Genomic DNA, 25,504 nt, shown 5'->3' with positions numbered 1-25,504 from the left:
AAACGACAGTTTGGTTATGATTATGGTCGATGAAATTTAAACGGATTGAATAGTACTTATTATAAAATAATTAAAATCAACTGTAAAGAACAAAATATTTTTCTTAAAAAAAGTATTCACTACATCAATATAAAAATAGCAAGATGCTACCGATCAAAGCCAACATCTCAACCAGATTATTTGGCCTCATTACTGTTTAATCGCTGTCTTGAACATATTTCTACATCTACTGAGAAAACATGATTTTTGTCGTGTGTTCTGCTGAGAGAGCTTGATAGGCTCAAGAATTTGGGAGTTATCATCATGGTCCCATGAATACCAGAAAAGTTGCATTCCTGAGAAAATGAAGAAAATCTTGCCGAAAAAAGAGTACATGGTACAATAATCTTCTTGATAACAAGTGTTGTACCCAAAACAAAGTTACAATCTGATTGCTTTAAAATATCCTTAAAATATTCCTGAGAATAAAGAGCTTATTCTTTGATGCTTGGAAGGTTCCTAGTTCCTATAATGGCCGAGTAACAAGTCCCTTCTGAATCATCTTCTCCACCAGCTCTTCATGCTTCTTCAATTGCCCAGCTCTTCTTAACTGAGCAAGAACCATCTCATATAAAGACAAGCTCGGTGTCAAACACTTCTCTTCAACCATTTCTTTAAACAATTTATAAGCATTATTCCAATGTCCCATCCCACAAAACATCGTAACCAAAAGCCTATAGGTATTCACATTTGGTTCAACTTCTTTATCATCCATATCCTTCTTCATCTTCAGAACCATATCAGTAGATTTCGACCCGGCAAACATCCTCATCAGAATATTATAAGTCACCGTATTCGGCTCACATTTTGCTTCCATCATCTTCGAATACATCCTATGGGCGCCATTCACATCTCTCTTCTTCTCGATGTACCTAAATATCGTATTGAAAGTCGAAGCATTCACTTCACACTTTTTCTTGATCATCGTGTTCAAAACCTTGACCGCGTTTTCCAGGTTCTCGTCTCTGCAATGAGTCTCAATGAGGAAGTTATACGTAATAGTATCAGGCTCGCATCCTAGCTTCTTCATCTGGTTATAAACCTGCAAAACCTTCTCTGGTCTTCCTGCTTTCACATGAACCCTCATCAAGTTATTGAAAGTAATCGCATTCGGAGCACAACCCGAATCTAACATATCCGCGAAAACATCATGCGCACGGCTGATTTGCCCGCATCTACACAAGGCATCGATCACAATGCTGTAAGTATACACATTCGGTTCAATCCCAGCCAATTTCATATCCTTGAACACTTTCTCTGCCTCAGAGATTTCACCAGCTCTACACCACCCACGAACTAAATTGGTGTAAACTATAACATCAGGCTCGAACCTATCTTTCAAACTATCGAAAAACGACTGAGCTTCACTAGCTCTCCTCTTTCTAGAAAGGTTACTAATAACTATCGAAAACGCGATTTGATCAGGAACGCAACCGTAATCTTCCATACGATTAAAGCAATGTACAGCCTCTGAAGCTAAACCAGCTCTAACATAACGTCTAATCAAAATCGTGAAGGTCTCAATCGAAATCTCGACGTTTCTCGATTTCATGAGATCAATCAAATGCCAAGCTAAGTCAAATTGTCTAACCTTTCCTGCAAGATCGATCATTTCGTTGTAAGGATGAGGCGATTTTTGGTCGTAATCGTCTCGTGAAGTGGCCCAATTGAAGAAAGCTAGAGATTGGTGAAGAGGGATTCCATGGCGGACACTGCCGCACTTCTCTATCACGCATCGCACGACGGAGGGAGAGATTCGAGAAGCATCGATTTGGGAGAAATCGAGGGAGAGAGCAGGGAGGGTTAAGCTAGGGTTTAAGACGGCGTCGTTGGGGTTTGTAGGGTTTTTGCGATAGTGGTCTTTGATGATTGAATGGAACTTTTCTACGGTTTGTGTATCTTCTGGAGTTAACAGAGATGAGACTGGGACAGAGACGACGCCGGTTACGGTGGCGGCGGATTCGTCGTTTTCATGGTCATTGAGTAGAGAAGTTGGGGAGGTGGAGAAGGGTTTTGGTAGACGAGGAGAGATGAAGGAAAGGGTTCGAGAAAGATGGAGTTTTGATCGGAGTAACGCCATTAATGGAAGATTTTGGTCACTCTCTTCTAAATGTCGAACGGAGCAGAGTGGCGATGGTGAAGAAGGAGGAAGAGAGTTATTGAAAAGGTCAAATTTGCTTTGCTTTCCAAATGAAAGCTGAAGTGTCGTCGTTTTGATATATCCCTATGTATTTATTCTCTGTTAATTTTGTCAATTCATGGATTTGAAGCTATTAGTATTACCCCATAGTCGGCGTTTGCAGTGTATTTGGAGGAATTACAGAGCGACAAGGAGGAGTTTTCATCTTTTTCTTTATCTTTAATTTCTCGTAGGGCTAATGTTAAGACGGATAATCTGGCACGAAAAGTTCGTACAGAACCGCTTTATATCACTTATGTAAATAACATTCATTAGGAATGGCTCTTTTGAGCTTTAATTAATTTCGGATGACAAAAAAAAAAAAAGTATTACCCCATAGTCATTAGTTATTTGGTCAATGAATTGAATTATCAAAGATTGCTTCGAAACAATATCAATGGAAAAATTGGATCTAAGATCCATAATTTCTTGCTAATAACCAAAAGTTCAATATATACATGCAATGAGTATTTTTAAGTTTATAGCAAATCATGGGAGCCAACAAAATTGTTCAATACCCTGAAACTTATAGAATTTTATATAGACCTATGATTCAAATCTTATGTACAAGTTATGGTGTAAAAGTCTCTTCATATTGTAATAATATATTCTCGAACGAAATTCAACTGATTATGTAATCTATTGCCTTCCAATAAATAAAAATTTAACGGCACAAAATACGTCAGTCAGAATTTCATGAAAAATTCTACTAATTTCTAATCGCATAAATAACACTAGTGGATAGACTCATACATTAAAAACACATAGTCGTCTACACGTATTATATATGGTGTGTGACCACCTTTTGGAGGTAAGATCATGTGAGTCATTTAGAATGAAGTACAGAAGTAATATTGGATGATGCTACTTGTTACTTTTTAGGCATCTTGACCATGCCCATTTTCTGACTCACACAATTGTAAGGAGTCCAAAATATTCGCTTATTGTAAAAACAAACATATATGATAGTTTTCAAACCTAGCTTATTGGATAACAAATTAAAAATAAGTCATAATAAAAATCATAATGAGAAATGGTTTAGGACTAATTCAAAAAGAACGACTCCTTCTAAAGCTTAGTTCTTCTATAATCTTCATCCTAATCCGACCGGCTTTGGTAATTTCACATAACATTCCATTCAAAAGTCCTAATTAACAACCACGCTTATGCTGTCTTGTCCATCTAATTCTTACTCGGAATAAGTCATATTCCGACCTTAATTCTATAATTGTATAACCTTTTTTTGTTGTTTATCCTTAATTATTACTCCAAACATTGAGGGAAAAAAGCAAAACTCAATCAGTAAAAACAAAAAAACAGAACCAGAAAAAACTGGGTTCTTACCAAATATTGCCGTCGGCGCCGGAGAATGAGAGGAAGAAGGAGTATGTGTCTTTGAAGAATCTGATCCCGTCCCGTTATCCAGTTGGGACTCAAACGCCTCCGTTTGAGCATAAGCCTAAGTCCTCTAAACGGCGTTACGTCAAAGTTAAAGAGCTTCTCTTTGACCCGGAGACTTCCAAGCGTATATATTGGCGCGACGAAGTACCAGTTCATGAAGACCAAGATCAAGAACACAATCATGGATGTTTCTGTTTATTGAAGAGAAGCTTTCGAGGAACGATCGATAAGTTGTTCGGTCCTCTTTTTGGATTACTTAAGTTCGACGAGTTTCGGTGTTGTACATGTGAGTCATGATTGAAAGAGTTTTTTTTTTTCGTTTGGGAGAGTGTGATTTGTTGTTGGGAACGAAAATGAACTGCGACACTATCTAAAAATTTATCATATAGTCTATACGAGTTTGTTTGTTTTTGTTGGGGACGTCTATGAGTTGTTTTGCACCCATTCTATTATTCTAACGATTTATAGTTTTGTGATCCAGGCTTAGATAGGCCCATATATACATATAACTAAACTCCTTAAAATAAGCCTAATAAGTCCAATCTGTTCTATGCTTTTTCTTTTGCATTTTGTGAAATTTTGATTCAATTTTGATAAAGCGTATCACACTATAAATGGTGTTTTAGTTGCAAACGTTCCGCTGATCGATTGACTTTCTCGTTATGTAATCCGCGTAATAATTTGGGGTTCAATCACAATTTTATCATGTAGATTTATTCATTTATATTCAGTAACTTTATGTATTTGTCATTACAATAACAAAAAAAAGCAAAACTTTAGTATCTACCAATTTTAAAAATTAAATTAGGATTTATGCTTTAGAATTGTACTACACTAGATATTAACCCGCGGTACACCGCGGGTCTATAATTTTATTAAATAATAATAAATTTTTTTTTTAAGATGATCTATAGATATATGCTATTGTTTTATTTGATTTAAATGTATGGTACACTGTATGACGATATTTATAACAAAAGATTTAAAATTTGAAGTTTTATTTGTTTTGTTAATATTATTTGTTTAGTTTTGTTTAGTGTTTAAGATTGTATAGTTATATTTTGATTGTTAATTATAGGATTTTACCCGTAGTATATCATACTGTATTAATATCGACCACAAACTCGTCCGCGACCATATAACTCTGTCCCGTCCAATCTACATCATTTTGTCATTTTCCAATAAAATTCAAAGATTTCTAATATTTGAAACTTCATTTAATATCGACCCAAAATTCATAATAGTATTTTGATTGTTATATCTAGGATTTCACCCGTAATATATCGTCCCGTATCTTTTGTAAATATTTATAATGTTTAAATTTCTTATAAATTATTATTAAATTCAACTATTTAATATTTGAAACTTTATAAAATTCCTAATATTATAAATATTTACAACGTTTTATAAAATTAAACTTTTTAAAAAGTTTAAATAAATATAATATTTTACTTTTAATAAAGTTTAATAGATTAAATTAAGAACTTATATTTAAAATGTTTTCTTTGGAAACTTTAATAGATTAAATTAAGAACTTATATATAAAATTAGTCAAAACCAAAATATACATAAAAAAAGTATTAGAAAACATTAAACATGAAATACATTGGATAAGAAAATAAAATATATATGATGTGATTTTTAACCATATAAAACATGTAATTGTTATAAAAGGTTTTAAAAGATTAGAAAAATTACACTTACCAACCAAAACACGGATCCACAGGTTTTTGTAAAAGTATATATCATAAAAACAATTAAAATACATAACATTAGAATAATGAAAATTAAGAATAAGAACTTTATTTTATTAACAAATTCGTTTCCTTTTTTCGTTAAAGAAAATGAATTAATATAATGGACTTGTTATGTTAGCCTATAAAAGAAAATCATTTACAATCATTATGAGGAAACATGAAATTCTGAAAATGTAAAAAAATACTGGACATTAAAAAATTTGTATCTGAAGATAAGAAGAAGGACTAACTAACCTTTTAATGCATACCTTATTTGATAGTTTCTTTGGAAACGGAGATGATGATGTCCATAGTTTCCAAGATCTTAAAATCGAAAGCTGCAACATAAGAAAAGTAGGTGACAATTAATTTTTTAAAAGAAAACAAACGTGAAATATAAAATGTACTAAGAACATTGTTTAAAAGAAGCCATATAAATCTCTATTACGAAAACGTTTAGTATTGTGGATCAATGGTTGAAAAGATCTTCTTTATATAGATGAATGAAAAGTACTCGAGAAGTTTAGGTTTGACCTACAAATTAAAACAATTTTGCAAATATTCGAAAATTATATATTTGATTCCTAATATATTCGATTTTGTATTATCAACTGAATAACGTCTATATGCATGGTGGGATTTATGAATGAGGAAAGCTAATTAAAGATATTTCCATTTGTTTTAGGAAGTTTGTTGAATAATATCTAAACGAAACAAAAAAATCTTTTAAAGATATTTTATGAGAAATAATATATTCGCCAATTTGGGTTGGGGATCAAGTATATGAAAATCTCGTAAATATTATATGTTATATTTATTACATATACTAATTTTCACATTGTAGTTATTTAAATCAAAGATTTTAATGAGTTAATTATGGAATACAAAATATCTATGTAAATCAAAAAGTTTAAAGAACCAATAGCGCTGGAATTGATTTTTTTGCTATAACGATTACTAAAACATTTAAGTAAATAAAGATATTTCGTTATGATTTTCAGCATATTCAAATTGTTGATTATTTCGAAATTTAAGGATGTTTAAGAAATCATGATTGATTTCCGATTTCATAAATTTTGATTAGAATTAAAAATAAAAGATTTAGTATTTAGATAAGGAATATACTATAATAAGGATAATTAGTACTCGAATATATTAGGAATATTCGTATTGTTAGTTTATTTAATTCAAAAATTATAATTTGCGGATTTAAAGGAAGATCTTCTCGAGATTTTAGGAATATAATCGAGATTTTAGTAACAAATGTGATCACATTAAATTTTCGAAAGATTTGAAATATTTGTGTCCAAATTGTTAGAAACAAATTAGGATAGATAATTTTTGGTTAGTATCTTTTTTAATATTTTCAAATCTTAAGAATTAAACCCATTGACATTATATTGTTGAATTTATTTTTTTTAAATTACGTAATATTAAATAAAAAAAATAAATAACTAACTATTTTCATTTGATGGTGTAGACAAATTATTATTATTATTTATGTCATTTAATTACAAATAACAAATATTAATTTTTATAACAAAACAAATTATTTTCGTAAGAACAATTTTTTCCCAAATCAATATTTTACAAAATATTTATTTTAATCACATATTCTTTCTATATAGAAATAAATAGTTAAATAATTATTGTTAGAAGTAGTTAAGGTAATTAACAAATATGGTTAGTTTAGATATATTATATATATTTCCAATTTAGGTGTTAATTAAGAATTAATGTGGTTTTAAGACAACATTCCTAAAAATCCTTATCCTAGATCCGAATATAGTTAATCCCGGATAAAACCCGGATCCAAAAGACTTTTTGCAAAAATCCCCTGTAAAAATGTATATGTAGATTTGCTATTATTATTTATGTTTCCATCACAAATATAATGGTTTTGAAAAAATATTCTAATTAAAATAGCATAATTTATATAATGAAAAAGAAAAGAGAAATACCTTGTATGTTTTTTTTTTTGCTAAATAAATACCTTGTATGTTGTTGTAGTCAAAGTCAAAGATGACTATATGGAAATGTAGTAATCAACATTAGCCCATTGGTTGATTTCATGTGTAATAATTAAAACATTGTGCTGAGAAACAAAACCAATTTCCAACGATAAAATGACGAAACCATTCTTATTTTCTCAAGTCTCAACCACCGACCACCGTAAATATCGCCACATCATCACGTATAGAAGGGTACACATGTCATTTATAGACGCAGCGTTAGAACAGAACAGAGATAGAAAAAAAAAAAAAAAGACAGAGAAAGAATCCTTAAAAAGGAAAAAAACATTTATGAGTGAAAAATAAATTTGATCTCTTTATATATATATTTTTCTGCATCTCAGGGGTTTTGGGATTCTCTGATTCGATCGATTTCTACACCTCTTCGATTGGGTGGATCTTTGTTGATGGCGAAACTGAGACACTCGCGATTTCAAGCGAGGAAATGGTCGACATTGATGCTGGTTCTGTTTATGTTGTTTATGTTAACGATTGTTCTCTTAATGCTTTTGGCTTTTGGGGTTTTCTCTCTTCCTATTAACAACGATGAATCTTCTCCGATCGATCTCTCTTATTTCCGACGAGCTGCTACCGAGAGGTGAGGTTTGCATGAATTGTGTCAAATTTCTTGATCTCTCTGGATTTTTTTATATTAAATTTGTATTTTTGTTTTTGTATCGAATTCAGAAGTGAAGGACTTGGGAAGAGAGGAGACCAGTGGACTGAAGTGCTCTCTTGGGAACCTAGAGCTTTTGTCTACCACAATTTCTTGGTTAGTGTTCTTAATTCATCAGATTCATGTTGATTAATTGAATAGTTTAGCAATGATTGTGTTAATATCTTCAGTTTGATCGTGTCTGTTAATTCGAAATTGATGCATGATTGAACCAAAAATTAAAGCTTGAGGATTAATTAATTATTGATTTGATTTGACCAGTCGAAGGAAGAATGTGAATATTTAATCAGTCTTGCAAAACCACATATGGTGAAGTCAACTGTTGTAGATAGCGAAACTGGCAAGAGCAAAGATAGCAGGTTTGGTCTCATCATGCTTCTTGTCTTAAAAATAAAGGCAAGCATTGTTGTGATGATTTGTGAAATGAAAACACTTTCAGGGTGCGGACAAGTTCAGGGACTTTCCTTAGGAGAGGAAGGGACAAAATCATTAAGACCATTGAGAAAAGAATAGCTGATTACACCTTTATTCCTGCAGGTATTGAGAGACTTTTCATTGATCAAATTGCATTTTTGGACTTTCTTTATATCTGGAATTTTGATCATGTATAGTTTAATGCATTCATATGTAATATTTCTAATTAGCTTCTTCTTCTGCATGGTGAAATATGAATGTGTGCAGATCATGGTGAAGGACTTCAAATTCTTCACTACGAAGCAGGGCAAAAGTATGAACCACACTATGATTATTTTGTTGATGAGTTCAACACTAAGAATGGAGGTCAACGGATGGCTACAATGCTTATGTATCTGTAAGATTTTCTAACTCTTTGTTTTTAAGGTTGTCATGTTCCTGTATTTACACAATCCTGTCGTACAGGTCCGATGTTGAAGAAGGCGGTGAAACAGTGTTTCCTGCTGCCAATATGAATTTTAGTTCTGTACCATGGTATAATGAGCTCTCTGAGTGTGGGAAAAAGGGACTTTCCGTAAAGCCGAGAATGGGCGATGCATTGCTTTTCTGGAGCATGAGGCCTGATGCTACACTAGATCCTACAAGTTTGCATGGTAAATTACCTTCAGTTTTGAAGATCATTCAAAACACTCTTCATTCAGTGTGTGGTTGCTAATATATGTCTTCCTGATTCTAGGTGGATGTCCTGTCATTAGAGGGAACAAGTGGTCATCTACCAAATGGATGCATGTCGGCGAGTACAAAATCTAGCGTTTTTTGGTTGCTGGTAACTGTCCATTCCTCCTAAGTTTCAGATAAGCAAATTTATCCATATCTCGGCAATAGAGTGGTTAAGGGATTAGAGGAATCACTTATCATCAATGATCAAATGTTTTGTTGTAAACATCAACTAATCTCTTTAATTCAACATAGTTTCCTACACACAAATATGAACACAGACTGTGGATTATATAAGCTTGTTATCGGTGTGCATACAAGATTAAGATAAAATACCGTGTGTTGGCTCTTGGTGCATATAAGCTTGTAATCGATGTGCATATAAGATAAAGTACCATGTATTGACTCTTGGTTCTTACGTTATCCTTTTTCATTGACAGGACAGTAAACTGTTTCCTTTCATGGTGGATGGAATGCAATGTTGGAACTAGAAGTTACAGAGAGTTGATGCTTGTTTTTTCCCTGCGGCTCAGGGCATTCCTTTGATGAGTGGGATTCAAGGTTTATATATCATCAGAGAATACCAAAAGATAGGGATTTTGTTAGAGTACATTAGGATGGCTTAGAGTGACTGTTGCTCATTGGTATACACCTAAAGGTCTTGTGTCTTTGAACCGAAGTTGTGTATTACTTAGTTTTGTGGTGTTCTTTTCTTTTTTTGTGATTAGAAACATAATCAAATTAAAGAATCTTATCTTAATATGAAAACTGAATTGTCATTGACTCATTTGTGGTGGTTCTCATCAGCAGAGAACAATTGTTAGTTCTAATATAAGAAATATTCAACAAAATGCACAAACAATGGTGCATAAATATAAAAGTGTGGGAAGAGATTATTATTACACAACAACAAAAAGACATGATTCACCAGTTTCGAAGACAGGAGCAGAAGTGGTTTATAAATAGATTTTGTACGAAGTCTCCCTACACAAACCTTTATTGTACAAATGATAAAACAAAAGAAAATTCCCCATTCGCAATTCTCTGAGTTTTGTTTTCACGCAATCAATCATGTTTGTCTTCTCTCGATATGATTTAAGTTCCAAATAAGATAAGAATGGAGCAACATAGAGGTTGTTTCAAAAGGCTTAGCTTGTGGAGTCACGGCTGTAGAATTGATCAAGTGTTTTGGCAGGAATACGGTGAAGAAGCTCGCGTGGGAAGATACGGAGCAATGTCCATGCCAAGTCAAGCGACTGGAATATGTTTCTTGTATCGTATGCGCCTTGCATCACAAACTTCCTCTCAAATTTATCTAGAAACTCCAAATACAGCTACAAACACACAACACAAGCAATTGTTGTGAGTAATTATTATTGCAAGTATTTTGCTATGAACATGATTAAGGGGAAGTTAGAGACACGTTACCAGATCCTCAGAAGAAAGAGCTTCTTCTCCAACAACAGCTTTCATGGCTTGAACATCTTTCCCGATTGCATAATTTGCGTATAGCTGAAAGTAAAGAGAATGTTGTCAATTAAATTCGATACTATATTAACATGTGAGCTACTTAGCTGTATTAACATGGTAGAGAACCTGGTTGGACACATCAGAATGGTCTTTGCGAGTCATTCCTTCACCAATAGCACTCTGTAGGAGTAATGATTAAGTTAATAAGTGATAGTATGTTTCAGTCCATGTGAATCCATAAAGGTATAATCGAATCGTTTGGCTACCTTCATTAATCGAGAAAGTGATGGAAGCACGTTGATGGGTGGATATATCTGTTTTAGGGAAGAACCAAGACAGAATCAGAGATCATTGTAAATGGATGAGAAACCTTTCTTGCTTATGTTTGATGTGTTAAAGAGCTCATGATGGGAGATATGCAAAAAAAAGTCAAGCTTATTGCACCTGTCTGTTGTGAAGTTGCCTATCAATATATATCTGACCCTCAGTGATGTAACCAGTAAGATCCGGAGTAGGGTGGGTGATATCTTAGTTTAATAGCATGAGATAATAAGATATTATGAGCTTCGTTCAATAAAAAGATGTATAATGTGAAGAGCATCAAAGAATGATATGAATTTTTACCATCATTGGGCATAGTCAGGATAGGGATTTGGGTAATGGAACCCTTTCTTCCTTCAATACGTCCTGCACGTTCGTAAATAGTTGCAAGATCTGTATACATATACCCTGGATATCCACGTCTTCCAGGAACTTCTTCTCGAGCAGCAGAAACCTAGAGTTCTCGTTTGTTAATTTTTTTTCAAAGCTTCAATCAAATTTTGAATCATGGGACACACACAAAGGACAGTGAACGTCCTTACCTCACGAAGAGCATCTGCATAAGAACTCATGTCTGTCAATATAACAAGCACATGCTTCCCACATTCATAAGCCAAATATTCAGCGGTTGTAAGGGCAATTCGAGGAGTGATAATTCTCTCGATGGTTGGGTCATTAGCCTGTCGAGTGGAAAGCAGAATAAGGTTAATCCATTACTGATGTAATATAGAAGGACTATAAGAAGTAAGATAAGATGCATAGGAATCACTAGTTGAAAATTACCAGGTTCAAGAAAAGGGTAACTCTTTCCATCGATCCATTTTCTTCAAAATCGCGCTTGAAGAACTGAGCTGTCTCCATGTTTACACCCATAGCTGCAAAAACAATTGCAAAATTGTCCTCTCCATGATCCTGGAAAAACACAAGGGAAATAATGAAGGATTTTACAAGGCAAACAAAACTACAGAGGAATTGAGAGACTGCTACATTCATCTTCACAGAAGTTGAGTATTATGAAAATTCAACGGCATCACAAAATATAACCCTTGACATGTACCCTGTATTAGTAGAGATAATTAAATCTTTCTACATTATTTAGAAAGTGAATGTGCATACACAGGCACTTCCACTTCAGCATGATACTTGGAAAACAAAAGTACTTACATGGTGCTGGTAATGGGGAAAATGATTTACCTCCTGAATTAAGTTCTCAGTCTTCTCCAACCGCTTCACAAGTCCAGCCTGACGACAAATTTGAGCAGCAATCTCATTATGAGGTAGACCAGCAGCAGAGAAAAGAGGAATCTTCTGTCCACGAGCAATGGAGTTCATGACATCAATGGTAGAAATCCCCGTTTGTATCATCTCTTCAGGGTAGGTTCTTTCACTGGGGTTGATTGAACTTCCTATAAAAATTATCGACGGTAACAATTAATAAACAGACAAAAAATTTCTTCAGAGCACAATTGAGGCAGTCAATGCTCACCAGAAATATCAAGGTATGCCTCTGGCAATATAGGGGGGCCATTATCAATTGGCTTTCCTGAGCCGTTAAATATGCGGCCAAGCATGTCCAATGAAACAGGCGTCTTCAGTACCTGAAACACACACCAATAACAGAGAAAGTTATTAAAAAAAAAAAAAAAAAAGTGTAAGCAAGCATCCTTAGTTTTCAGAAAACTGCCAACCAAAATATTAAATAATCTGCCAAAAGCTTAAGAGAAGAAGGCTTTATTTATAGTAAACACCTCTCCTGTGAATTGCACGGTGGTAAACTTGTTGTCAATTCCAGATGTTCCTTCAAAAACCTGAAACCCATAGATGAATAAAATCATTGAGGAAATTGACCTGTTACACCTAGATTCAACACATTAGTCTTATGCAGAAATTCACATTACAATAACATGCAAAAATCATAAACCTGGACAACAGCTTTCTCCCCATCAACCTCCAAGACCTGACCACGTCTGGTTGATCCATCTCCTAAGCGAATATTAACAATCTCCTGGTACTTTGGACCCTGATTATAATAAACAGTTCAACAAATACAAACAGTGAGTTTCCCTGACAAATGAAAAACAAGAAAGCTTCTCAAATCAATACCTTCACTTTGTCAAGGATGACCAAAGGTCCCGCAACACCGGAGACAGTTCTATACTCTACAATTCAAAGATTCTCAAATCAGTCACTTACAAAGACAAAAACGTAGGAAAAAATGCTAAATCATAACATCAACCACAGGAAACAACTAACTCATAAAAAGCAAAGCAACACTAGTCACTTATCCGTTAGTCAACGAAACGTTCCTCGAGAAAAAATGAAAATCGAAGATTAGATGTGATCCAAATCAATGATCGGTGGTGACTAACCCATTCCGATCTCGAGAGTTCCTTCCTCCATGTCGATACCAGTCTCCACCATTGTCACAGATCGATATCAAATCAAGCTACTCCACAATCCCTGGAAAAAAGTCACAACGCGGAGCGGGAACATAACCGATATCAAAAAAACAATCGAAAAATCGATCCAACAATCGTCGAAGAAGAAGACATAATCGAACAGTGAGGTAAGATCTGATGAAGAAATCACGTACCTCTAATGGATTCAATTAAGCAGAGAAGAGAGGGAGAGAGATTGTGATTTGATGAAGGTGGTGTGGTTCTCTCTGTGAAAACGTGGTTGGAAGATATCTGACATCTCATTATTTGGTCATTTTCCTATATGTTTAAAATTATTATTTTCGGATCGAAATTTTTTTTTTGTTTTTTTGGACAGAGATATTTCCATTTCTATAAAAACAAGAAAAAAGAAAAACAAAGCGCCCACCGTGGGGCTCGAACCCACGACCACAAGGTTAAGAGCCTTGCGCTCTACCAACTGAGCTAGACGGGCTTATTGAGAGATTTGTCCTTGTCATATTATATATCACAACATTTGGAAAAAAGTGGATGGTAATGCATAATATATTCAAAGTTATTGGTGGTGATGCATGAACATGATGATCATGTCTCGTTTAAAGGATATATAACATATGAAATTTATTATATGTCTAATAACATTTATGGAGTTTACTAACCTTTTTTTTTTTGTCATCTGAGTTTTACAAACCTGTTAAGTTATTCTAACAACCAAATTACATGTCATGTTCCCATGTTGGATAATTTGGTAGTGAATTGTCCAAAAAAATATTTAATGATTTGATTGATTTCACCTTAAACCTTACTTCATTGTTATTTAATTAACATTGTTATATAAATTTTATTCATTATTTCATTAAATATAATTAAAATTTGGAATTTTATTTCAAAATCTATTAAAATGTAATAAATTTTATTTCTACTAAAATATTGGTAACTTTAATATTCTTGTATTATGGTGAGATTGCCTTGCTTTTTCAATTTAATGAAATTGATTGTTACCCTTTTTCTTTTGTGTCAAGCTAGAATTTGTTGTCTATTTAACAACCTCCTAAGTAAACCATTGAAATAAACGAAAATAATCACATCAACGTAACAAGGAAAAAAGAAGTAGGGAGATTCTCATTTTGATTCATCTCTGAATCATGGATGGTTTACCAAGAAAAAAACAGAAGCATGTAAATGATCACCTAAACTCATCTTCCATCATAAATGTTTTACCTTTGGATCTCCTAAACGAGATTCTCTTCAGATTGGAACCCAAATATCTAGCGATGCACAAATAAATATTTCCAATCGTATCTATCTGACCCGAAATTCAAAAAATACACTTTTTGGGCCAGACCCAGTTTCTTTAACATCTCCGTTTTTGGCTCATGTCATATCTTTTGCCAGCCTTTGGTCTCTTCGTGCGACTCTATGTCACTAGGAAAAAAACACAAATGTTCTAAGTGTTGAGCGATGTTACATACTTGGCTCATGCTCCGGCCTTCTTCTCCTATCACACATCGGTCGCCTCTTCATCGCAAATCCGGTAACAAAAAAGTTTCGATTTCTGGATGACTCTGGGTCAAAGCTTATACCTACGATACCTGATCATAAGGACAGAGCGATGTGTGTTGGTTTTGCGGTAAATCGAAATCGAACCACTATGAGATTCAAGATCGTTTGCATACTCGAGATGCAAACGGTCTACAAATTCGAGATCAGCGACGGATATTCATGGAGATTATCGGAAACGACCATCACCCCTAGCTCAAAAAGTGATCTCATGACGCGAATGAAACCTGTTTACTTGGACAACACTCTTCATTGGTTGAGAAATGATGGGAGCATCATAGCTTTTAATCCCGAGACAGAGCAAGCACGATTGATTCCTTCCAGATTCAGATTCGATGATAATTATATGGTCATAAAACCATTATTTGCAGCAAACGAAGATATCAACCGCCTGACTTTGATATCAATGGCGATAAAAAGAATCTCAGTTTACACACTACTCCAGGATTCGAAGTGGGCTCTCGCCAAGCGGATCAAGTACATATCTACGGACAGAAGAGAGATTATAGCCTCGGATGTGGTTGCGTACGATGGCAAGTGTCTTGTGTTGAGGCAGATGAAGAAAGACGATCCTCATTGGAGAAGTGTGGTTCATGTGTACGACATGGAAGCTAACTGTTGGAGAGGGCTAGGGGCCATATGTCAGTATGCTATCGTCTACGAGTTGTATAAGATTACCCCCTCTTTGTTCTTTGTCGAAGAGGATGATGAGAAGCAGAAGGTCGTTGTAGCATCTAATCACCAACACATGTACCTAACCTCGGTTTTGGGAGCCATTGATACCACCAAGTAAACTATCTCATGCTTTGATTATTTTGGATCTAATAATTGATACAATAAATGTTTGATTTGTAAGAGTGTTTTTCCTATATATATATGCTTTCTGATGGCATTCTCATGTTTACCTTTAACCTTACAAAAATAAAATAACAATGGATACAAATGGAATATACTAGTATGTTCTTTGAGAAACTCGGTCAATCTCCATCTTCAGTTGAGAAACATTAATTCTAGTATTCCTTTTTATTCTCTTGAATTATGGTATCATAAAAAGAGAAACGTTTCCTGTAAAACTCTCTATACAACACATAATAAAGCGAAACAGAAACAAATTTTGCAAAAATGATCTTTTGTTCGAAAACAGAATCAATTAATTTTTATTATCAATGGATATTATAATAAGATTTGCTGACATTTTGTTCAACTTGATAACTAATAAAGTATTTTGCAATCTAAATAAAACAATAAATGTATAATATTTTGAATTTGCATATATCCGGCAACGATAATTAAAAAATTTAGATTCCATCTCAAAATCCATCAAAATATAATAAGAATTGGTAACTTTGTATTATGTTGAGATTGTCTTGCCTTTTCTAGTAATGCAATTGATGTTTTTTTTTTCTAAGCTAAATTTTGTTGTCTATTTAACAACCTGGTTAGTAAATCATTACAATAAACTAAAATAATCACATCAACAAGCGAAGCAGAATCAAGGTGATTCTAACTTTGAGTCATCATCTCATCATGAATGGTTTACCTTTGCATCTCCTAGACGAGATTCTCTTCAGAATGGAACCTAAATCTCTGGGAATGATGCGATGTACGAATAATTTTTTCAAATCTTATATATCTGACCCAAAATTTGAAAATGTTTTGTTTCATCTTTCCAGCTATGGCGCCACTTACATCTTTTGCCAGCCTTTGGTCTCTTCAAGAGATTCTATGTCACCGGGAAATGAAGTGAACTTGTTTAGAGAGCCATGTTACATTTTTGGCTCCTGCTCCGGCCTTCTCCTACTATATATTGGTGGCCTCTTTGTCGTTAATCCCCTCACAAAGAGGTTTCGACTTTTGGATCGCTCTGGCTCAAAGCTTCTGCCTATAATAGTTGGTGGTGATCGTAACGTTGCTGGTACGGAAAGAGCTATGTGCGTCGGTTTCACGGTAAATGGAAACCGAACCACTAAAAGATTCAAGATTGTCTGCATACACGAGATGGAAACGGTGTACGCATTCGAGATCAGCGACGGATATTCTTGGAGATTATCGGAAACGACCATCACCAATAGCTCAAAAAGTGATCTCACGGTGCAAATGAAACCTGTTTATGTAGACGACACTCTGCATTAGTTGAGAAACGATGGGAGTATCATAGCGTTTAATCCCGAGACAGAGCAAGCACGCTTGATTGCTTCCATATTTCATCAAAAACCAGAGATGAAACTGTTTTCCGCTGCAGACGATAAGTTGAATCGCTTGACCTTAATATCGGGGACGGGAGAAGAAATTACAGTTTATACACTACTCGAAAATTCCAAATGGACCCTCGCCAGGCAGATCAAGAACGTATCTATGAAGGAAAGTGAACTTGTATGTTGGAACATTGTTGTGTACGATGGCAAGAATCTAGTGGTGAGGGAGATGAAGGATAGATTAAAAGGTGTGGTTCATGTGTACGACATGGAGGTTAACAGTTGGGGAGTTATAGGGTCAACCACATCTTGGTCCACTCGCGTCCCAGACTTCTATAAATTTACGCCCACCTTGTTCTTTGTCGAGGAAGATGAGCAGCATAAGGTGGTTGTAGCTTATAATGACCAACATGTGTCCTATCTAACTGCGATTATGGGACTCGTTGATACGACCTAGTTAACAATCTCATTTATGACATTATGAACCAAATATCTGCAACTATCATGCACTATCTTGAATTCATTCACAGTTCAGCTTTTGATGTGTGATAATAAGTTGTATAAACAATGAGAAAATTTTGTCAGAGCATTAATTTATGCACTACCATTTATGCTCTGATTGCCATTGCCATTTATAAGCTTTTGATGAGTTTTTAAACGAACCTGAAACACTTGTGTAGATAAATTAATATGAGACTTCGTTATGAAAATCTATTAGTATCACCAGAAATCTCCACAGGAACAAATACCGTCTTTAAAATGATGAAACCTATTTGTATCTCTAATGAAAATCTCTCTACCTGCGTAACTTGATATAAATTTAATGACTGCATGGCAATCGCCGCATATCCTAAGGTTCTTTATGACCTGAAGAGGTGTGCCGTCTGGTGTGTTAAGCAGACCGAAAACTACTGCTAGTTTCTCACTGTGTCCCCATAACATCTGCTCTTGCTCTTGCTCCTCCACATCTTGCAGAGCAAAATCCAAATTTGGGCGGTGACCCGATTTCCTCATCTCTTCGCTAATCTCATCCATCTTCTCTGTTATTTGATCTATCTGCGGGTGCGACTTGTCACAAGCCAGAAGCGTATACACTTTGTTCTTCACTTGAATCCAGCTGCATCCCGGGTTCTTCTTCAGTCCCAGACTCTCCATCTTGTTTCTAATACTGTCTACTTCTGTCCACATGCCTTTAGCGGCATATATATTGGACATGAGAACGTAAGTCCCTGGGTTTTCGGGTTCTAAATGGAAAAGCTTTTGTGCTGCGATTTCAGCTAAATCTACATTGTTTTGAAGCCTGCAAGAATTTAACAAGGCTCCCCAGACGCAGGAGTCTGGCTCAAAAGGTATCTCCTTTATCAGATCATATGCTTCTTGCAACTTGCCTGCGCGTCCAAGAAGGTTTACCATGCAAGAATAATGTTCCAACCTTGGTTTTATCCCATATTCCTCTGACATCATATTGAAATATTTCCATCCTTCATCTGTTAAACCTACTTGGCCACATGCTGATAATAAACTTGTAAAGCTGATGAAATCGGGTTTCAACCTGGTTCTCATAAGAGATTCAAATATGCTCATGACTTCCTTGGCCTTCCCGTGCATGGAATATCCATTCATTAAAGAGTTCCAGCAGACTAAGTTTTTTGTAGGCATCATATTGAAGACAATCTGAGACATTTTGATTCTTCCACACTTGGCATACATGTCAATCAGAGCACTCCCTACATGAACATCATCCAAGAGGTGGACCCTTACTGCAAATCCATGAGTCGATCTCCCATGACCCAAAGCTGCTATATTTCCGCAAGCTGGAAGCATTGAAGGGATTGTTACACGGTTTGGCTTCACCCCTGCAACCTGCATTTCTCTAAAAAGTTCCAAGGCTTCGATATCTTTCCCGTTCTGAGCACACCCAGCTATGATCGAAGTCCATGACACGACATTAAGCTCCATCTTTTGCTCCTTGAATAGCCCAAACATTTCAAGTGCCTTGTCAACAAGACCATTTCGCGATAACCCTGTAATGTACGCATTGCATACCCCGGTCTCCATCATCTCAAATTCATCGAAAAGTTTTATGATTCCATAAACATGGCCGGATTTCCCGTACATATCAAGCATTGCACTAATGACACATTTATCCTTAAGCAAACCCTGCTTAATCACATACCCATGAATCTGCCTCCCCATATTCAGATTCTCTGAGTCTCCAACTGAAGGAAGAACACTTGAAACTGTAACCTGATCAGGACAAAACCCCAAATGGTGCATCTTTTGGAACATTATCACTGCTTCCTTGTGATACCCGCTACGATTAAACCCACTAAGAATACCATTCCAAGACACAATATTCGGCTCAATACCTGACTTTTCCATCTCAGAGAGGATACGAACCACCTCTTCTAGACAACCCTTTCGCGCATAGCCACAAAGCAAAGCACTGCAAGTGACAACATCTTTCTCAGACATTCTATCGAACACTTTGCGTGCATCACCCATCCTACCACATCTCATGTACATATGAAACAGAGATCCCTGAACAAACGCATCCATATCCAACCCGGAAACACAAGCTACACAATGTATCTGTTTACCAGCTTTAAAAGCCGATAATTCAGCACAAACCTTGAACAAATTCGGAAGAACATGTGTATCTGGAATCAACCCATGAGAGAACATCCGAGAAAACACACCAATCGATTGCGAGAAAAGCTTAGCCTTTGTTAAAGCGTATATAAGAGAAGAGAAAGAGTAAACAGTAGGATCCGGAATCGATTGCAAGATGAGATCAGCATCGTTGAAACAATTGTAGTTCGAGTATGAAGCAATGAGTTTAGCGGAGATATATCCATCGTTTTGAGCTCCGGATTTGAGGATACGAGCATGAGCTTGCGTTGTCTTTGATAACGAAGAAGACCAAAGAGATGATGAAGATTCTAAAATTCCGAGAATCGTTTGAGGGATTTTCTCTATCAGTGGAAGAACTTGTTTTGTCATTGCTTTAACAAAAAGAAAGTTCCCGCTTAACCTTAATCATTCACTTATCAATCCTTATACGCCACCAGATTCATCCACGTCACCATAATAAAAAGCAACGGCTAAAGATGAAGGATTGGGTCTCACTCAGCTTCTGACAAATATTGGCCGTTGATTCTATCTTCTAGAAATCATGGCCGTTGATTCTACCTTCTCCCGTTCTCCGAGTTTATAATCTATTTTCTTAAGAAAATTGATCCAGAAAGAGCGATGATGATTCGATCGGCGTTAGTGTTGGTTGTCTTCTTCGTCGGAACAGTCGTACAAGCTCAGCTCATACCTCCAGCGAGACGTGATGGATTCGTGTATCCACCGGGTCGGAAAATCGACCCGGATACGATACTAATTGAGGCGTATTTTGACCCGGTTTGTCCGGATTGTAGAGACGCTTGGGAGCCACTAAAGCTAGCGATTGATCACTATGGATCTCGCGTTGCTCTTGTTCTTCATCTCATTCCTTTGCCGTCAGTGTTTGATTTCTCTTCTCTTCAATTGCAATTTTCAATTTCTTTAGCTAGGTTGAGAAATTTGTAGTGAATTCAATTGATGAGTAGTTTGAGAAAGTAGCAGATAGTGTTTATGATTCCATATCTGTTGGATGCAAAATGTTTAATTCTTATGTGATGATGAGCTTAGCTTTTGGATCTTGCAGCTTCCATGACAATGCATTTCTAGTGTCTCGGGCTTTACACATTGTTGATACCTTAAACGCCAATGCCACGTTTAATTTGCTGGAAGGGATCTTTAAGCATCAGGTTCGATTAGTGTATTAAAAAGCTAAACTTCGCTACATCCGGCGGTTTCTGTTTCTTCAAATTAATGTTTATCCATGCACTCCATTTGATCAGCACATATGGTTTGGTTGAAATTGCTTCAACAGGCATTGTTTTACAACTCGCAAACACAACTCATGTCAAGACCTGCGGTTGTGGATAATTTAATCAAGCTCGGAACAGTTACATTGGGAAATTCATATCATTCTCCTCTGATATCTGGCTTCAGCAACTCAAAATCTGATCTTGCCACTAGAGTTTCCTTCAAGGTGACCCCTTCAGCTTTTCCACTTTTCAGTTTTACATACTTGAACATTTTCACTAGTATAGGTATTAAGATTGCTTATTCGATTTTGTCCTCTGTATTCGTGCTCATATCGTCAACTAGATAACCAAATAGAGTGATATGGATCTTTCCCTGCATTGTCACCAGTCATTATCTTAGTGTGCAGTAGAAGAATTCCGGATTCAATAGCTTGATTTCTAGTTAATACTCATTAGAGCTTTTATAATAAAAAATTTGACCATTCCATAATTGCTTTGCTTTTGTTATGTTTGCAGTATAGCGTCTCAAGAGGAGTCTCAGCGACACCAACCTTCTACGTGAATGGATTCGAGCTGCCCGGTGCTGGTTCTCCCAAAGATTATGAAGGATGGAGAGACACCATTGATCCTCTGGTTAAACCACAAGAAGTAGACATACGAGACACCTTCCTTTCATTCCTCACGCAACCATCTTATTAGTTGTACTTTCTATGCTGTGCCAAACTCCCACTCCCACCTAAATATATATATCTGTACTTAGTCTGAAAAATCCAGAAGCATAAATCTCATAAATGTTCATGTTGTTACATCTTCAACTGTCTTTATTTGCAGCTTAATGTATAGTAATAAACAAAAAAAATCTTCCAATGCTTCTCATGTTTTGTATAAATGATAATAAACTATTAAAAGTTTTATCTTCGTAACTGATGACAAAAAAAAAAAAAAGAGAGAAAAGATATACATGGTTATTGCTCGGTTCGATATCGGACCGGTTTAAATTAAAAAATTCAAAACCGAAAATCGATTAGGGCAGTTCACTGGTGCATGGGTGTGGAAGAGAAGTTGTGCGGCTGTTATATATTAGAGAGGCGCCTTTAACAACGGCGTATAAAAAAAAACAGAAACGAGAAGAAGTTTTCAATCTCTCGTCCAATTTTCTTCTGGGCAAAAACCAACATTTATCCTTATCCGATTCTTCTAGGGTTTTGGGAAGATCTAACCAGAGCAGTCGCAACAAAGGTAAGCATTCAAGCAATTTACTGAGGATTTTAAGAAAACCTTGTTTCTAAATCGTGGATTGAACGAGAAACCCTAGTTTCCATTGCTTGTTGTAGTTTTTTTGAGAAGGGCTCTGATGATTTTGTGTTGCTTTGTTGGGTTTTCAGATGGATAAGTATCAGAGAGTCGAGAAGCCGAAGGCGGATACGCCGATTGCTGAGAATGAGATTCGTATCACCAGTATGGGTAGGGCACGAAACTACATCACCTATGCGATGGCTCTTCTTCAGGTATATTGTATGACGATGATTTGGTTTTCCATTGTGCTATGAATTGGTAGTGAAGAGAGTTTTTACAGTGTAGATAATCTAGATAATTTAATTGGAAGTTCAAAAGTGCGGTTTCATAATCCAGTTGCATTTATGTTATCTTGATGCATTGTGGTGGTTTTGATCAGTTTCTTACGTTTCGTTTCGGATTTGGTAGAAAACTTAATTCATGATTTTGTTTTCTCAATGTGCAAGTTATTGATTTCCTGCCTTCTTTATTTGTTTTGTCGCTGTTTGATATTCATACTTCTTAAGTACATTAATTAAGTCTTTTGTGATGTGATTAGTTGATTTTTTGGCATAGAAGTTGAAACTTTTGTGTTGTTTTTTTCAATAACGGAAGTTGTTTTGTTATCATATTATAGGAAAACAAATCGAATGAAGTTATTTTCAAGGCTATGGGAAGAGCTATCAACAAGAGTGTGAACATAGTTGAGCTGATTAAGGTATTTTTTTTGTTTTAGTCTGCTCCTGATCACAGAATGGGAGTTCTATTGTATCTGAAGATTGTATTGTGATTGTTGATGCAGAGAAGGATTCCTGGTCTTCATCAGATCACATCTATTGGATCCACAGACATAACAGATACCTGGGAACCTACAGAGGAAGGCCTTCTTCCGTAAGTGGTCACTAAACTTTAGTTTTGTTTGTGCCAGAACTCATTTTACCATGTTGTATTCTTAATTTTGTTACTTTGACATGTTATTTATTACCTTGCCTTTTCCCCCTGAAGAATTGAGACCACAAGGCATGTGTCGATGATAACCATAACACTTTCGAAGGAGGAGTTGAACACATCCTCGATTGGGTGAGTTTCTAGGACTTGTTGTTTTGATATTTCTGGTCCATTCGCTTATTGAGGATTTTGTTCTTTTGTGTCTCAAAGCAGTTGTCTGTGTAGAGAGGTACATTGTCTCCACTGCTAATAAATCTTAATAAATGATGCTACAGGTACCAGTGTCCTATTCCTATTGAGATGGTGAAGCCATTCGCTGAGGTTGATTACGAAGGACAAGGTATATAGAGTCTCACTCTTAATGACATTTTCAGGCTCCCTGCCCTTCTGTCTTTTTTAAGTTTATAAATTATCTCTCTCTCTTGTAGAGGGATCTCCTAGAGGCAGAGGAAGAAGAGGCAGAGGAGGAAGAGGGAGAGGAAGGGGAAGAGGCGGCAGAGGTAATTACTTTAGCAATATTTTTAATGCAGTATCTTAGTTTCTTTGTAAGCTTTTGCATGTGATTTGTGGATAAGGGTTTGAGTGGATTGTGCTAATTCCTTTTTTGAACTTACTAGGAAATGGATATGTGAATGCTGAGTATGATGATGGAGGAAGGGGAAGAGGTGGCAGAGGTAGGATATCTTTAGCAATTTTTCTTTACCGAATTGTATTTTGAGTTTAGATTTTTTGCCTGTGATTTGTGGATAAGGGTTTGATTGTGTTGTGCTATTTCTTTATTTTTTTCGGATCTACCAGGAAACGGATATGTGAACAATGAGTATGATGATGGAGGAAGGGGAAGAGGCGGCAGAGGTTGGATTGCTTTAGAAAATTTCTTTCCAAATCATAGTTTCACCTTAAGCATATTTGCATGTGATCTGTGGACAAGGGTTTGATTGGCTTGTGCTATTTCTTCTTACGGATTTGCCAGGAAGTGGATATGTGAACAATGAGTATAATGATGGAGGTATGGAGCAGGACCGGTCATATGGCAGAGGACGAGGGCGTGGGAGAGGAGGAGGACGTGGTGGTCGAGGAAGAGGAGGTTACAATGGCCCCCCACCTTACTATGAAGCTCAACCTTACTATGAAGCTCAACAAGGTGGAGACTATGGAAACAATGCTGCTCCTCCAGCAGACCATGAATATGATGGTCCTCCGCCTCAAGGCCGTGGTACGTTTTGGTACACTATTGTTTTCTCATTAAATAAAGTTGACCAACTTGCTATGAGTTCTAAAAGCTTAAAAATTGGTGGAACAGGACGTGGCCGTGGAAGGGGAGGTCGTGGAAGAGGAGGAGGCCGTAGTGGATTGAACAGATCAAATGGAGCACCTATTCAGGCTGCTGCTTGAGCGACCAGGGTCATTGAATGAAGTTGGATTTTTTTTACATTGTCATGTTTTTGTCTCTTTTCTTCAAAACAACTTGTTGCCGTAGAATAATCTCTCGTTCATGTCGCTCTAGGTTATATATATATCCTCATTTATTTACTATGGACGTCGTTTTGGATGTTTCCAGTTTTTGTTCCTTCTAAAGAGTTTTCCAGTTTTGTCTCTGTTTAGAGTTTTGGATAAGTGACACGCAAGAAATATGATAGAACTCGCAAAGCACACATTCGTCTGCTTATTGATACCAACAAGTAATCCACTCTCTGGCATTGCGTTTTTCCATTGGTTCGTATATCATTTGATTATATTTTTTAACAACAGAAAAAGATAATTAGAAAAATATAAAGGGAAAAACAAATGAGTAAATTTGGAAAAATACCCTCTTTTTTTTTACACTTTTGAAAATTACCTTTTTAAATTTTCTTTTAAAAACTAAATTAAATATGTAAAATTACTAAAATTTACTTAAACTTAATAACAATTAATCAAAATATCTATATTTTAACTAGAATTTATTGATAAGACTTAAATATTTAATTTTTACAAAGTTTTTATATAACTAACAATTCAGAAAATTTACTATCATAACTATTTCTTAAAAAATAATGCATAACAACATTCTACCGATATTAAGTCATGATTTTTGTTAAGTCATGTATTATTTTTTTAAATTATAAAGAATAACAAAATTTTTTTAAAGAGAATCATTGAATTGAAGAAAGTTTTGTGAAATGTTGAGTTGAAAATGTGTTTGGAGTGTTGGAGTCTTGGAGATTATTTTACTTTATATAATCTTGTTAAATTTTAATATATAAAATTGATAAAATATATTAGTGTTAAAAACATATATATA

General features: G+C 35.5%; 7 protein-coding genes and 1 non-coding gene across 10 annotated transcripts; 4 read left to right on the top strand and 4 right to left on the bottom strand.

Moving 5' to 3' along the window:
- Positions 1 to 316: 316 nt before the first annotated feature.
- Positions 317 to 2,243, bottom strand: LOC9329158 (pentatricopeptide repeat-containing protein At1g20300, mitochondrial). The gene has a single exon (XM_021013395.1). The coding sequence runs from the start codon at positions 2,117 to 2,119 to the stop codon at positions 506 to 508; it is 1,614 nt and encodes a 537-aa protein (XP_020869054.1). The 5' UTR covers positions 2,120 to 2,243; the 3' UTR covers positions 317 to 505.
- Positions 2,244 to 7,543: 5,300 nt separating this feature from the next.
- LOC9326439 (probable prolyl 4-hydroxylase 3) lies at positions 7,544 to 9,953 on the top strand. Of its 2 annotated transcripts, none has more exons than XM_021013400.1 (8): positions 7,544 to 7,965; positions 8,055 to 8,139; positions 8,305 to 8,402; positions 8,483 to 8,580; positions 8,725 to 8,854; positions 8,923 to 9,110; positions 9,194 to 9,283; positions 9,620 to 9,953. In XM_021013400.1, the coding sequence occupies exons 1-7, from the start codon at positions 7,775 to 7,777 to the stop codon at positions 9,265 to 9,267; spliced, it is 864 nt and encodes a 287-aa protein (XP_020869059.1). In that variant the 5' UTR covers positions 7,544 to 7,774; the 3' UTR covers positions 9,268 to 9,283; positions 9,620 to 9,953. The 2 variants fall into 2 exon arrangements, with proteins under 2 accessions (XP_020869059.1, XP_020869058.1); XM_021013399.1 differs by having other exon boundaries at positions 9,615 to 9,953.
- A 90-nt stretch (positions 9,954 to 10,043) lies between these two features.
- On the bottom strand, positions 10,044 to 13,675 carry LOC9329157 (V-type proton ATPase subunit B3). The gene is made up of 15 exons (XM_021013396.1): positions 13,559 to 13,675; positions 13,335 to 13,425; positions 13,069 to 13,124; positions 12,887 to 12,985; positions 12,714 to 12,773; positions 12,452 to 12,563; positions 12,160 to 12,371; positions 11,749 to 11,877; positions 11,508 to 11,645; positions 11,269 to 11,419; positions 11,089 to 11,171; positions 10,911 to 10,958; positions 10,771 to 10,824; positions 10,603 to 10,686; positions 10,044 to 10,508 (listed from the first exon to the last, which is right to left on the bottom strand). Exons 2-15 carry the CDS (start codon positions 13,384 to 13,386, stop codon positions 10,323 to 10,325), a joined length of 1,464 nt encoding a protein of 487 aa, XP_020869055.1. The 5' UTR covers positions 13,387 to 13,425; positions 13,559 to 13,675; the 3' UTR covers positions 10,044 to 10,322.
- A 109-nt stretch (positions 13,676 to 13,784) lies between these two features.
- On the bottom strand, positions 13,785 to 13,857 carry TRNAK-CUU. The gene has a single exon. It is a non-coding gene; the product is annotated as a tRNA-Lys (tRNA).
- Positions 13,858 to 14,403: 546 nt separating this feature from the next.
- LOC9326438 (putative F-box/kelch-repeat protein At1g20940) lies at positions 14,404 to 17,725 on the top strand. The gene is given in 2 exon segments (XM_021013402.1): positions 14,404 to 15,731; positions 16,616 to 17,725. Coding segments are annotated over 2 exon segments (1,716 nt in total). The 5' UTR covers positions 14,404 to 14,994; the 3' UTR covers positions 17,595 to 17,725.
- Positions 17,726 to 17,828: 103 nt separating this feature from the next.
- LOC9329156 (pentatricopeptide repeat-containing protein At1g20230) lies at positions 17,829 to 20,247 on the bottom strand. The gene has a single exon (XM_002890329.2). It carries the CDS (start codon positions 20,138 to 20,140, stop codon positions 17,858 to 17,860), a length of 2,283 nt encoding a protein of 760 aa, XP_002890375.1. The 5' UTR covers positions 20,141 to 20,247; the 3' UTR covers positions 17,829 to 17,857.
- Positions 20,248 to 20,343: 96 nt separating this feature from the next.
- Positions 20,344 to 21,871, top strand: LOC110224999. The gene is made up of 4 exons (XM_021013401.1): positions 20,344 to 20,643; positions 20,832 to 20,934; positions 21,060 to 21,221; positions 21,514 to 21,871. Exons 1-4 carry the CDS (start codon positions 20,390 to 20,392, stop codon positions 21,694 to 21,696), a joined length of 702 nt encoding a protein of 233 aa, XP_020869060.1. The 5' UTR covers positions 20,344 to 20,389; the 3' UTR covers positions 21,697 to 21,871.
- Positions 21,872 to 22,091: 220 nt separating this feature from the next.
- On the top strand, positions 22,092 to 24,873 carry LOC9329155 (glycine-rich cell wall structural protein 2). Of its 2 annotated transcripts, XM_021013397.1 has the most exons (11): positions 22,093 to 22,236; positions 22,383 to 22,505; positions 22,910 to 22,990; positions 23,075 to 23,163; positions 23,278 to 23,352; positions 23,496 to 23,560; positions 23,649 to 23,720; positions 23,838 to 23,894; positions 24,019 to 24,075; positions 24,194 to 24,436; positions 24,524 to 24,873. In XM_021013397.1, the coding sequence occupies exons 2-11, from the start codon at positions 22,383 to 22,385 to the stop codon at positions 24,613 to 24,615; spliced, it is 954 nt and encodes a 317-aa protein (XP_020869056.1). In that variant the 5' UTR covers positions 22,093 to 22,236; the 3' UTR covers positions 24,616 to 24,873. The 2 variants fall into 2 exon arrangements, with proteins under 2 accessions (XP_020869057.1, XP_020869056.1); XM_021013398.1 differs by lacking the exons at positions 23,838 to 23,894; positions 24,019 to 24,075 and having other exon boundaries at positions 22,092 to 22,236.
- Positions 24,874 to 25,504: the final 631 nt, after the last annotated feature.

This window comes from Arabidopsis lyrata, assembly GCF_000004255.2.
Source record: "Arabidopsis lyrata subsp. lyrata unplaced genomic scaffold ARALYscaffold_1, whole genome shotgun sequence".
Taxonomy (NCBI): Eukaryota; Viridiplantae; Streptophyta; class Magnoliopsida; order Brassicales; family Brassicaceae; genus Arabidopsis; species Arabidopsis lyrata.
This window is presented reverse-complemented; position numbering and strand designations above follow the sequence as displayed.

What these genes read in the sequence shown, in the direction of transcription:
- LOC110224999 (XM_021013401.1), top strand. Translation starts at nt 20,390, where the DNA reads ATGATGATTCGATCGGCGTTAGTGTTGGTTGTCTTCTTCGTCGGAACA. An exon ending in AAGGGATCTTTAAGCATCAG is followed by an intron (nt 20,935 to 21,059) that starts GTTCGATTAGTG and finishes TTGCTTCAACAG; the next exon opens with GCATTGTTTTACAACTCGCA. An exon ending in CCACTAGAGTTTCCTTCAAG is followed by an intron (nt 21,222 to 21,513) that starts GTGACCCCTTCA and finishes TTATGTTTGCAG; the next exon opens with TATAGCGTCTCAAGAGGAGT.
- LOC9326439 (XM_021013400.1), top strand. Translation starts at nt 7,775, where the DNA reads ATGGCGAAACTGAGACACTCGCGATTTCAAGCGAGGAAATGGTCGACA. An exon ending in CGACGAGCTGCTACCGAGAG is followed by an intron (nt 7,966 to 8,054) that starts GTGAGGTTTGCA and finishes TATCGAATTCAG; the next exon opens with AAGTGAAGGACTTGGGAAGA. An exon ending in AGATCCTACAAGTTTGCATG is followed by an intron (nt 9,111 to 9,193) that starts GTAAATTACCTT and finishes TCCTGATTCTAG; the next exon opens with GTGGATGTCCTGTCATTAGA.
- LOC9329156 (XM_002890329.2), bottom strand. Translation starts at nt 20,140, where the DNA reads ATGACAAAACAAGTTCTTCCACTGATAGAGAAAATCCCTCAAACGATT.
- LOC9329157 (XM_021013396.1), bottom strand. Translation starts at nt 13,386, where the DNA reads ATGGTGGAGACTGGTATCGACATGGAGGAAGGAACTCTCGAGATCGGA. An exon ending in AACTCTCGAGATCGGAATGG is followed by an intron (nt 13,125 to 13,334) that starts GTTAGTCACCAC and finishes TTTGAATTGTAG; the next exon opens with AGTATAGAACTGTCTCCGGT. An exon ending in GGGAGAAAGCTGTTGTCCAG is followed by an intron (nt 12,774 to 12,886) that starts GTTTATGATTTT and finishes TATGGGTTTCAG; the next exon opens with GTTTTTGAAGGAACATCTGG.
- LOC9329155 (XM_021013397.1), top strand. Translation starts at nt 22,383, where the DNA reads ATGGATAAGTATCAGAGAGTCGAGAAGCCGAAGGCGGATACGCCGATT. An exon ending in ATGCGATGGCTCTTCTTCAG is followed by an intron (nt 22,506 to 22,909) that starts GTATATTGTATG and finishes ATCATATTATAG; the next exon opens with GAAAACAAATCGAATGAAGT. An exon ending in ACAGAGGAAGGCCTTCTTCC is followed by an intron (nt 23,164 to 23,277) that starts GTAAGTGGTCAC and finishes TTCCCCCTGAAG; the next exon opens with AATTGAGACCACAAGGCATG.
- LOC9329158 (XM_021013395.1), bottom strand. Translation starts at nt 2,119, where the DNA reads ATGGCGTTACTCCGATCAAAACTCCATCTTTCTCGAACCCTTTCCTTC.